Consider the following 12070-nt stretch of genomic DNA (forward strand, 5'->3'; position numbering starts at 1 on the left):
CGATTCTTCCGTCGAATCACTATCTTCATCCTGCGATGTTTTTTCATTCCCAATAACTTTGTTCTTATCTTCAACTTTATAGGTATCTTTATTCTTCAATTCTTTCTTCAAATCATTATTTTCATCCTGTGACATCTCTATCCTACTCTTGATGTCCTTCTTGTCAGTCCTACGTTTTTTAATTTTAGGGACATAGTCATAGTCATCCTTGCATTCCATGTTGATGTTGCTGATAATGGTACCAATTTAAATATAATTCAATTTCATTAGCAACTTCAAAGATTACATATATGAATAGATAAATACTAATTCTATGTAAAACACGTTTTACAAACCTATTTTCTAAAATCAGCTGATTGTGAGAGCATCCAAGATCTAGTCATGCACACAAAGTTTTATATTATTTAATAAGGCTCAAAAAGGTCAATGTTACGAAAACAGTTAGAGCATTTCAGGCTTTATTTAAAACTACGTTTTGCATCACATCATAACATTACTTTGAAGACCAAGAACTTCGTAAGATTTCTGTAAAATAGAAAGAACGTTTAATAAATGGCCTGATTGTATATTTACTTCGATATTAAAAAAGTTCTCAAAAACTAGACATCCTGTTTCCCTCATAATTGCTCGTTAAATTATCACAGACGTATTTAATGACATTACCTGTCTCGTAGCCTTCATAAACAATTACATCATCTGTATGTGGTCTTCGAATAAAATAAATTCTTTTTGGAGTTGCCTTCGAGTAGAGGGCGAATTGGATGCCTCTTTTAAATCATATATAGCACAGGAAAACTTTTAAAATGAAATAATATGCTTTTAAGGTTATATTTTCTTCGAGCTGCGTGCAAGAGGCCGAGCACACAAAAGTGCATAGGCTGCACATGCATAGACCGCTACCAATGAGCATCTTATGTAAATTAATATGGCGACTTTATGCTGGATGCTCATTGGTTTAGCGGTCTTAAGCCCCTTGCACAATAGGCGATAGCCATAGCGATAGCTACACAGCCTACAGCTTTGGCTGCGTTCCTTTTGGGCGCTCACGCGCTGTAAGCATCGCTCTATCTTCGTTTGATATTCGATGTGCAACGAAGATAGAATGATGCTTACAGCGCGTGTGAGCGTGTGAGCGCCCAAAAGGAACGCACCCTTTGTCGGCAGTCGGCACCTTTGTCTCGCTATCGTTATCGCTATCGCCTATTGTGCAAGGGGCTTAAGTTTCGCTTTCGAGTTTGTCGCATTTGTTTGTGACTTGTGCTTGTGACCGTTTGTGATGGTTTGCGATTTGCGACCGTTCGTGATGTTGCGTGTATGAATCGACTTTTTATTTCGCAGATGCGACAGACACGTCACGTCTCAACGAAACGTCAAATGCATAAAAGCGTGCATTAAAGGACATCTGTAAGGTAGCATGTTAATAAGGTGTAAATTACGAATAACATTGCCTTTAATTGTATAATATTTTCAGATAATGAAACAGTCTTTCTTATAAGAATATCAATCAACAAAACGCACGGTCTATCCTGGATAACATTAAGAGCAAGACTTACCCGACAATTAATGAGAAACGATACAACATGGCTTCAGCGTCCAGCACAAGCGCGCGTAGCTTGTTCATCGAGTCGAAGATGAGATTGGCGGATAGGGTGCAAGTTAATGTCAATAACATTGCCTCGCTCGCCAGGCAGATACAACGGGGTTCCAGAAGCAACGAAGTAACATTTCATTTTTCTAATTAAAAAAGCTAACTGGTATTGTAATGTTAAATTAATGATCTTGTGCCGCTGAACTTATCCTGTTGTTTGTCCCTGCAGATTTTAACGCACGCAGCGAGGAACTTTGCGCAACAGGAGCATGGGCTGGAAACGATGGAATCCAGTTTGAAAAAGCTTGCACTCATCGCTACTCACTTGGAATATCAAATGGACGCGATTGACAAAAGTTCGACGATGTTGGAGGAAGTCACCGAACAAGTACGGTCTATGCAACGATAACAGTATTAATACATACGTATTTATTTTATGTTGTATACATAAGAATTCTATATAACGAGTGTCTGCAGAATACGTATTTATAAACTATGTGGTATGAATGTTATATATTGCAGGATTGATTAATTTTAATCTTCGTCTAACAAGGTACAGGTCAAATCCTACTCGTATCATCTCTGTTGAATATCCAACAGATTTCCACCCAAATAAATAAATGCAATGTATTTTATATTTTATGAGGTATTTTACATATTTTGCAATATACTTTGTTTACTTTTAAATATTTTCTAACGGTTCTAACTTATAAAAAATGCCTAGTTGAAAAAATTAGTTGAGAAAACTACAAAATGCTTCTATCAGGATTCAGTCCACCTTGCGAAAAGCGTGACCCGCATGAATCTTGATAGACGAAGATTAAGAACGTATATTGCAAGTTTAGAATTTTTCTAAAATTGCAATATATGATTTAGAAATTATATAACAATTTCTTCCTTTTGCTATAAATTGTTATGTTATCAAGTATATGTATAGATTATAAAATGTTTTTAATTTCTGTGATACACTTGTAGACTGAGAAAAAATATGTGTGTGTTCTATATACTGTTAACAAAAATTAATATATATGTAAATAAAATATAATTCTGTATGGAAGGAACGTAAAGTTGAAATATTCCCTTTAGAATTACCGCAAGATGTGTTACTTATTATTTTTTGTAGATGAGTGAATATATATATGTCTAGATGAGAGAAAAAGAAAAAGGAACAGAACACACTAATTAAATAACACAATAGATCGATTTCTTTGATATTTATTCCAGATAATTAGTCTTAAAGTTTAAAATGACGCTTATAAACAACAGGATATATCGACGAACTCATACGCAAATGCACTTGGATAAAATGTATACACGAATTGACTTATTTGGTTCTCTTTTTTTTTTTAGATTAAAGGTAACATTGCTTATAACTGAAACACTTTTGAAAATAAAGTTTGAAGTAGATCTGGCCATTAGAAATCATTTTTGTCGTATTAAAAAAAAAACCTGTATAACGTCAGATTCATCAAGGATAAAGAATATCGTAGTGACCAGGACGATATAGTAAGTGCACAGCTGGTATAGCACCTTCGGGAAAGTCATGGGCAGTCACCTCGGTTCCTGCACCCCTGTCCATGTAACGAACTCTAACACCAGTTCCTAGGGCACTACTCATTGCTATAATGTGAATATGGTCAGATTCCTTATACATTGGTTCGACTTCCTAGAAAAAACAAAGAGTACATTAGAGCAAATATTAATAACAGATAGAAGAAAGATCGTTGAGATTAATGTCAAATACGAACTTGATGACAGAATTCCGAGATAGTGCGTTCCCCCTCGATAAAATGTTGGTAGAAGTCAGCGTCGCGCTGCAACTGACCAGATGTGATTAATCTAAGATACACAACAACGTAATCGGAATAACCTTGTTCATTGAACAATTTGTGTAATTCCATGTGACTGGACTCCGTATCACCGCCTACTTTATCAATGACTTCCATAAACTGTAACAAAAGTTCATCAAAGTCAACTCGTGTTCCTCACAATAAATTCTACATGTCAAAGTCATATTATATAATACATATACTATACATATGTATATTATATGTACATTTTTTAAAATCTACTATATGTATACCATATATACTTTTTCAAGAATATAAATTCTTAATTCAAGGATGAAAATAAAGTCTCACCGTGTCATGAAAGTCTTCGACTGTAAATTGGGGAAAACCTAGAGCTACAAGGCTATCCTTGCTTTTTAAAGCTAGATCACGAAACTTATCGTACTCCTCTTTGTTCCCAATTAATTTCTCCAAGTAAGCATAACTAAATGCTCTGAAGAAACAATTGCCGTCAGGTCTAGTTCTCCTAATGTAAGAATACTTTTGAGCCAAGGCTTTCGCCTTCGAAAGATACACATCGTCTTCCGCATATTCTTGTTCTAAGCTCTTCAGTGGTTCCTTCTCGCCAACCAATGCTATAGATTCCGAAATCTAAAATACAGAAGATAACTATATATCTGAAAGTGGGAACCTCATGAAAGTTTCAGTCTTCACTTAAGAGAAAACACTCGACAATTGTCAAGGTAGTGTATTCGGAGTAAAATTTATACTATTAAAAGCAGTATAATTGTTCAAGTGTTATATGTTTTATCGAATAATAAATCGTAAATAATAAAATAAGTAATCTTCATTTCACATTGAAACTCTATCGTAGAAATAGAAGGAACACTTCGAAGAGGTAACAAGGCTAATTTGAATATACGACAGATTTTATTTCTAATCGCGCGAATTAAACGGAACTAATATGTCCTTCGAAGGTACACTTTTAACGTGACACAAGCAACGTATTAACCTCCTTCTCGATACGTCTTTGTTGCTGAAGTATTAACTCGTCCTGGTTGACATCTGCAATGAAGATCAGGATAATAAATTGCCCGGCTTTGATTTCTCGATAATAAATTACGCTAAGAGACCTGTGTTTTCGACGGGTTGCTCCTTAAGCGAGTTATTTTCCATATCTCAAAAGACCTTGCTAAATTCCACAACGACTGTCAAATTATCAATCGTAAACAAAAACTCCGATGTTTCCATGTGAAGTTGAAAAGATGTTTGCCGCTGTGCTTCACGCTCTTGCGTTGGCACTGTTGGCAGCATTATCGAGCAGATTCAATCTAGGTAGTTTACGTGACGCGTTAATAAAGATGGCACCAGAGAGAAGCGCGAAAGAGGCGCCATCCCGGCCTTTTTCGTGGAAGACCGTCGAAACCTCCTGTGTACACTACCGCCAGTAGTATGTGTAACATCCATTTTCGAAATTGGTACTACGTAGCCCACGTTCATTTTCCGACACTGCTGATAAAACATCATTCTAGTGCGCGTCCGCGCTACATTTGCAAATGTATAGTGTTATACATATGTATAGAGATAAAAGAGAGTTAAAAACATATATATATTAAGAGAGTGATATTCTTGTTTCCAGTTTCTAATATATATATTTTAGTATTGTTATATAAGGCAAGGGATAGCGTATAAGAAAAATGCATGAACGCGAATGTAAGAAGTAAGAACGGGACGCGTAGTAATGCCGCTCCTTATCGAACTGATCGAACGTTGTCGAACGTGAAGTTGACCGCGGTCCGCGTGGGAGACGATTCAAAGTGTCTCCGCCATATTGATGACGTTTTCCTGCATTCATTCCATTTTCCAGAACACGACGGACACGGCACGGATCGGCTCCGGGACGAGTGACGTCGCGACTCATTTAATTGGTTAGAGTCGTAACTTCCATTAATCTTGCATGCATTTATTTATTGCGGTATCTATCGCGCAGTATCGATTCAACGCTCGGGTATTAATGATTTGGAAGAATATACTACGTATTTCGCGATACTTTGTTCGGTCGAAGGCGCGTCGCGCGAGCAAGTGACGATTGTATTTTCCAATATCGCGAATATCGCGGATATATCTGTTAAAAATATTAGTACATCTATTCGCTAGAATACAAAATAACGATCGTAATAATAGGAGAGCTTATGTAGTATTTGATTTTTGAAGTCGGAAAATTCATGATTGCGAAGTTGAGAGCGCGACGCGTAGCGACATATCGTGAACATATCGTGACGCTCATGGTGCGAGAAGTTGTCCGCGCGGGAGGGAGACGAAGCGCCTCAGCCATATATATTGATGACGTTTTTTTCCCTTTTCAGATCGCGACGGACACGGTACGGGTACGGATCGGCCCCGGGACCCCCGGGACGGAGTGGTGTCGCGACTCATTTAATTGGTGAGTATAACATTTATTAACCTTTTTATTTAATATATTTATTGCGGTATCTGTCGCATAGTATGAATTCGGGACGCTCGGGTCTTAATAATTCTTGAAAATACGTGTTTCGCGGCGCTTGTTCGGCCGATGGTGTGTCGCGCGGGCAGTCGTGAGAGTATATATACGCGATCGTATTTTCTAATGTCGCGAAATTGCGGATATCTGCCAAAAGATTAATATGCCTATTTGCTCGAATGCAAAATAATAATCGTAGTAATAGGCGGACATAGTATTTTCCTATTCGAAGTACGAAAAATGCATAATCGCGAAGTCCAGAGCGGGATGCGTATAGTGACACCGCCGCCGCGCCGCGTCGCTTTTAACGCGAGAAGTCGACGTGCGAGAGACGAAGCGCCTCCGCTATATATTGATAATGTTCTTTCATTTTCAGAACCCTATTACAGAACGTGGCGGATACGGATCGGCTTCGGGACGAGTGGCGTCGCGACTCATTTAATTGGTAAATGTATTACAATTTTACATTTAATTAGTTCAGTCATATATAATATTGCATCTTATATATATAAAAAATCAGATGCAATATGAATATACAGCATTATTAAAATATGTATTTCTTGTTTTTATAAGAAAGATAATATACGGAGAGATCTTTCTTTTAAAATTTACCCTGAAATCATGGTAGTTGTGGGACATGTACAAGAATTTTATGCGAGCTATTTTGATTAACATCTACCATAATAAAAAATATTAATATCTATTACATTAAAATATAAAATATGTTTGATTAATTTTACTAAAATATATCTAGGAAATTTCAATAATTTTTCAAAATTTTCCAATCTGCTTGGTAATTTTTATCACGTTGTTTGTAAAATGTCTTTTGTATATTTTAAAAATTCCTTGGTTGTCAAGTTGTCCCAAGTTTGTAGTGAATTTAAGGGTAAAATATAACAAAAAATTCTCTCCGTATATGCTTCTATTTATATATACACACAGAAAAATAATCAATTTACAACCTAGAAAAGCACTTACTTATTTTATTTTACTTCTTTTAAGTAAAAGAATTTTTCTTCCAACCAAGAATATTTTTTTACTAATACTTTTTCAAATATCTTAACAGAAGTCAAGAATATTGTTTTGAGTAAATGTAATTCTTACAATGACTTTATGGTAGATTTGCGGATATATAAGCATACCAAATATTTAATCCACAAATTTACCATAAAGTCATTACAAGCATTACATTTACTCAAAACAATATTCTGGTTTTTAAAGACTTGCGCCCACTGATCTGATAGATCAGTGCTTGCGCCAAACAAAATATTGATTACAAGTAAACGTGATTACAATAAGTAATTACTAGAATATAATGATCGCGCGGCTTTGCCATCCTTGTACGATACTTTCGAAATTAATCACACGCGACGCGTACTTTATTCGCTTTCTATAATCCCTTCAACTATTAGCATTAAGGCTCAGTCACAATGAGAGGAATAAGGAATAAGATAAAGGAATTAGGAATAAGGCATGTTGCATCTCACTTTAATGTACGTGTACTGAAGTGAGATGCGACATTCCCTTATTCCTTATTCCTTTATCTTATTCCTTATTTTTGTCATTGTGACTGAGCCTTTATTCTCGCATATTTCTATTCTCGCTCACTTGTACTCCTATCTATCTCAACTTAGTATACCGACCTAAACGTATGCGTAACTTACCTTTCACAGGCTATTCCACTTTCACCGAAGAGCAGAGAAACTAAATCCAATCGTTGTCGATTCGTTTATAACAAATACTTTAACTTTGTAAAAAATACTGAACTTTGTATAAACGGTTCGTCGCGTCGCATTTTCGGGAGTGCCGTTCGAAGTCGTCGGATTATCCGGAATTCCGTCGCGCGATTTTAATAATAACTGCGCCAATTTCCACGTTCTCAGACGTGACGGCTGTCTCGTGCGTAGTCCTTGAACAGGGACGGCCTGGAGATCGCAGTCTGCCCAGATCATTTGATCTAACTGTGCGTGGAGGGGTTGTAACCAGACGTGTCGGTGGCGAGGAAAGATGATCCTCATTGTAGAGAACTCGTTTTCTACTTTTCGAGGATCTCTCTTCTCTCTGTCGAACACTTCATACTGACCACGCGGGGCTAAGTCTTTAATCGGGCAAATCGAGTCAGTTGTCCGGCTTTGAACGCGTTGAGATAACGTGGTTATCGTGGACGATTTTTCGACGGACAAAATCTGGCGTTATTTCATGTTTTCGGGAGTGGCGTATTAATTATCGCGCGATCATTGTTATTCGCGTTTGTGGTGCCGATGGAGTTGTGTCGGGCATCGAGGGAGCTGACAACCCGAGAGGTCAGCCTGAGAGAAGGAGGATGAGGCCCAGGAGAGGCATCGAACGCCGGCAAAACGACATTGTGGTAAATATTACTTTTTATTTTGTGTAAAAGTAATTTTAATTTTTGCTTATACTTGAGTCGTTTTATTTCTCATCATGATTTTGAAATAATAATTAGAAAGAAATAAGTAATTTGAAATTTTATAAGAGTTCATTTTTCTAAAGATCTTATTTGGAAAATGTATAATTATTGAAGTAAAAATTTCTAATTGAATGATAAATAAAAAGTTCGATACTCGTAAGAATTATTTAATCGAATTGCTTATTTATATGTTTCAGAAGATAACGCAGAGTGTCGCATCGAGGGAATTCCAACTAACAACCTGGGACAGTTCGAGAAGAGGAGGCCTGGGAGAGGCATCGGGCGCCAGCGGAACAACTTTGCGGTAAATATTATTTTTTATTTTGTGTGAGTAATTTTTTTGTTTATTCTTGAGCTTTTTTATTTAACTATGATTTAAAAATAATAGAAGAAGAGGAGTAATTTAATCTTTTATAAAAATTGATTTTTGTAAAGATCTTTATCGAAAAATATATAATTATTTAAAGACTGTTTTAAAACATTAGATTTTTTAAACACTGTTTTAAAATGAATTTTGTATTTGTTTGTTACAGAATCAACGTAGCTACGTAGCAGATATAATTCCGCTGTTGCGCATCGGGGTCGGTGAGTGACAAATTAACATATTTATTGATACAAAAGAAAATATTTGTCCGTTCGTACTTTTTAATTCAACGAACAGTAAAAATATTTTTTGTCTAAAAATAAGATTTTTAAATAAATTATAAAATTTTACTTTTATGTTATTTCTATAAAATATTATTATTTTTTAATTATTTTAATCAAAGGAATACATCAGATTCATATTTCATGTATTAATTTCTAAGGCTGCGTTCCCTAACCACATCCATAACATAATTCGCTGAACTTGAAGTGCTCGGTCTGTGTAGAAACGTGGTGTGATTAAAAATAAAAAAAAATAATAATTATTAAAATTCTACAACTGTACATATTACTTAATGCTATTATGTACTTATTGACGGTGAACCATAATGGAGTGAAGTTTTGTAAGTGAGAGTGAATATTAGAAAGAAAAAGAAAGAGATAGGGAGAGAATGTTTTATACCTCGAACTTCTGTAATGCTAATGTCAAGCAATTAATGTCTAGACTGAATTTGTGGATTATAATAGATAAGTGAAACACCGATATGACATGAATCAAATTAGGGAGAAACTCTATTTTAATGTATTATATATAAGCATCAAAATTACATTAATTTAGAAAAAGACCAAAACCCATGGTTGAAAGGTCTTGATGACTAATCTGACCAAACAGCCAATGATCAATTTGTTATGACAATGTCAAATAATTACCCATCACATGCTCTTCTTTCCTTTCTCGATTGTTCACCACGTTTGAGGATCCAAATCAACTTCCTGACTTTGACATTCTGCGGTAAGATTCGTATTATAATCCGTTGAAATTGAAGTGCCTGGTCTGTATAGAAATATGGAGTAATTAAAAATGGAATTATTTAAAACATTAACGTCGTAAGTTATTCTTTTGCAAAAAAGTAAACATTTTAATAGTAAGTTGTCATTATATTGTATTATATAAACAAACGAAAAATTACTCATTACATGCTCTTGTTTCTTTTCTCGATTGTTCACATGATTGTAGAGCCAAATCAATTGTTTCCTGACCTTGACGTTCTACGTTGGGCTCTATATCGTTACCGAGTGAACTTGAGGTGCTCAGTCCGCATTGAAAAACGGTGCAATTAGAAATGGAATTATTTAAAATATTAACGTTGTAACTTACTCTTTTGCAAAAGAGTAAGAATTAATTTAAATATGAAGAATATAATAAAATTAAAAATAGCCCAATATTTAAAAAAGAACCCCTTTACCGATCATCGCCAAATTCAATACCAACCTTCATTAAATAATACTCTATCAATCAAATACTACAAAGAACGGTTGATTGTTGTGTAACAGAAACTTTTATTAATTATTATTAATTTATTAATTATTATTCATCTACGTAATCAGTGGATGGCAGATATTATTTATTTATTAGAAGTATCTATGAATCGTACATTTTATGCAATATTAATGTCAAATAAATAAATATTTAATCTAAATTTCTGAATTGCCTATATCTATGATGCATGAAAAAACGTGAAAATAGGGATTCATATTTATTTGAATTATATTTGCGAAATAATTAAAAATAATCGTTATTACGATTTGAGAGGCACATTTATGATCAAAATTGCAAATAAGCATTAATCATCTTTAGTATTTTAATAATTTTTGATTGTGTACTTACTCATCTCGATTCTGGGTTATTGTGGAATGCCTTCTTAAATGTCTTCGTAAAAATGCCATTTTTGTTAAGAAAGACACTGCTTTGCCACAATTATTACATTTTGCCTTATATCCCGGTAACTCCGAGTAATATTGTTTTAAGTCGTCAGGTAGTGTACGAATGTCATTATCGAGAAATATTTCATGTTTCTTTAAATGTGCTCTGAATATTAGTGTACGGTGTGATGGACGAGATATCTTAATTTCTTTTTTACAGGTCGTGCACTTTACCAGCGTAGGTTTCAATTCCTCGAAATAATTCCACAACTTGCTGCGTTTTTTTGTCGATGTCGTCCTGTAATACATATTGTCTAGTATTAAATGTGGTACAGTGATTGCATCAACAAGCGTTTGTAGAATTTTTCACAAAGAGGCATGGTTTACTTATTAGGATGTATGTTTATACGGATATATAGTCAAAATTTGCATAATTATCGGATCCCGTACAGATCTTCAAACATATTTTTTTTTTAAAAAGTAATAAACGCACCAAGTGTACATGCACATTTGTGATCAAAATTGCGAATAAATATTATATGGATGCCCCGAAACTATTATTCACTCAATTTTCTTTAGCTACTGATTGTTTTATTATTAAATTTATTTTACAATCTTTAGTATTTTAATAATTTGTTGATTGTATACTCACTCATCTCGACTCTGGGTTATTGTGGAATGCCTTCTTAAATGTGTTCGTAAATGTCCAAAAGTTTTTAAGAAGGATATTGTTTCGCCGCAATTATTACATTTTGCCTTACATCCCGGTAATTTCGAGTAACATTGCTTTAAGTTGTCAGGTATTGTGCGAGTGTCATTATCGTGAAATATTCCATGTTTACTTAAGTGCCTTCTCATTACGTTTGTGTAGTCTTTTGGATGAGATACTTTAATTTCTTTTTTACAGGTCCTGCACTTTAGCAGCGTAGGTTTTAATTCCTCGAAATAATTCCACAACTTGCTGCGTTTTTTTGTCGATGTCGTCCTGTAATACAGATTGTCTGATTAAATGTGGTACAGCAATTTCATCAACAAGCGTTTCTTTGTAGAATTTCTCACAAAGGTTATAATGACACATTTAGTTTATTAGAATGTATGTTTATACTGATAATAGTTAAAATTTGCATAATTATCAGATCGCGTACAGGTCTTCAAACATATTTAAAAAAAAAGGAAAAAACGCATTAGATGTACTACATGCACATTTATGATCAAAATTGCATATAAATATTATATGGATGCTCCGATAAAAAATTTGATTCACTCAATTTTCTTTAGCTACTGATTGTTTTATTATTACATTTATTTTACAATCTTTAGTATTTTAATAATTTTTTGATTGTATACTCACTCATCTCGACTCTGGGTTATTGTGGAATGCTTTCTTAAATGTACTCGTAAATTTTCAATATTTGTTAAGAAAGACACTGCTTTGCCACAATTATTACATTTTGCCTTATATCTCGGTAACTCCGAGT

At 34.5% G+C, this 12070-nt stretch overlaps 4 protein-coding genes across 9 annotated transcripts in view; 1 reads left to right on the top strand and 3 right to left on the bottom strand.

The window, feature by feature from the left end:
• Positions 1-895, bottom strand: part of LOC112460844 (protein PFC0760c-like) — a 2164-nt gene extending 1269 nt beyond the window's left edge. The window contains exons 1-3 of one of the 2 annotated variants that reach the window (XM_025025738.1): positions 664-892; positions 336-525; positions 2-229 (exon numbers count right to left, since the gene is read on the bottom strand). In XM_025025738.1, the coding sequence (XP_024881506.1) occupies positions 2-219 (218 nt within the window). In that variant the 5' untranslated portion in view covers positions 220-229; positions 336-525; positions 664-892. Of the gene's footprint in view, position 1; positions 230-335; positions 526-663 lie in introns of both variants that reach the window. The other variant, XM_025025747.1, reaches the window with a different exon arrangement.
• A 275-nt stretch (positions 896-1170) lies between these two features.
• Positions 1171-2508, top strand: LOC112460940 (BLOC-1-related complex subunit 7). 2 transcript variants are annotated; one of them, XM_025025914.1, is made up of 3 exons: positions 1171-1409; positions 1472-1718; positions 1818-2508. In XM_025025914.1, the coding sequence occupies exons 2-3, from the start codon at positions 1581-1583 to the stop codon at positions 1995-1997; spliced, it is 318 nt and encodes a 105-aa protein (XP_024881682.1). In that variant the 5' UTR covers positions 1171-1409; positions 1472-1580; the 3' UTR covers positions 1998-2508. The 2 variants fall into 2 exon arrangements, with proteins under 2 accessions (XP_024881682.1, XP_024881673.1); XM_025025905.1 differs by having other exon boundaries at positions 1171-1404.
• A 279-nt stretch (positions 2509-2787) lies between these two features.
• Positions 2788-4705, bottom strand: LOC112460929 (ubiquitin thioesterase otubain-like). The gene is made up of 5 exons (XM_025025878.1): positions 4512-4705; positions 4391-4443; positions 3730-4029; positions 3337-3537; positions 2788-3254 (listed from the first exon to the last, which is right to left on the bottom strand). Exons 1-5 carry the CDS (start codon positions 4552-4554, stop codon positions 3057-3059), a joined length of 795 nt encoding a protein of 264 aa, XP_024881646.1. The 5' UTR covers positions 4555-4705; the 3' UTR covers positions 2788-3056.
• Positions 4706-9029: 4324 nt separating this feature from the next.
• Positions 9030-12070, bottom strand: part of LOC112460870 — a 4324-nt gene continuing 1283 nt past the window's right edge. For 2 of the 4 annotated variants that reach the window (XM_025025795.1, XM_025025786.1), the window contains 5 exons: positions 11944-12047; positions 11245-11577; positions 10558-10890; positions 9860-9985; positions 9030-9723 (listed from right to left, as the gene is read on the bottom strand). In XM_025025795.1, the coding sequence (XP_024881563.1) occupies positions 9633-9723; positions 9860-9985; positions 10558-10890; positions 11245-11577; positions 11944-12047 (987 nt within the window). In that variant the 3' untranslated portion in view covers positions 9030-9632. The remainder of the gene's footprint in view (positions 9724-9859; positions 9986-10557; positions 10891-11244; positions 11578-11943; positions 12048-12070) is intronic. The other 2 variants (XM_025025803.1, XM_025025811.1) reach the window with 2 other exon arrangements.

This window comes from Temnothorax curvispinosus, unplaced genomic scaffold, assembly GCF_003070985.1.
Source record: "Temnothorax curvispinosus isolate PA1 unplaced genomic scaffold, ASM307098v1 QBEX01001173.1, whole genome shotgun sequence".
Taxonomy (NCBI): Eukaryota; Metazoa; Arthropoda; class Insecta; order Hymenoptera; family Formicidae; genus Temnothorax; species Temnothorax curvispinosus.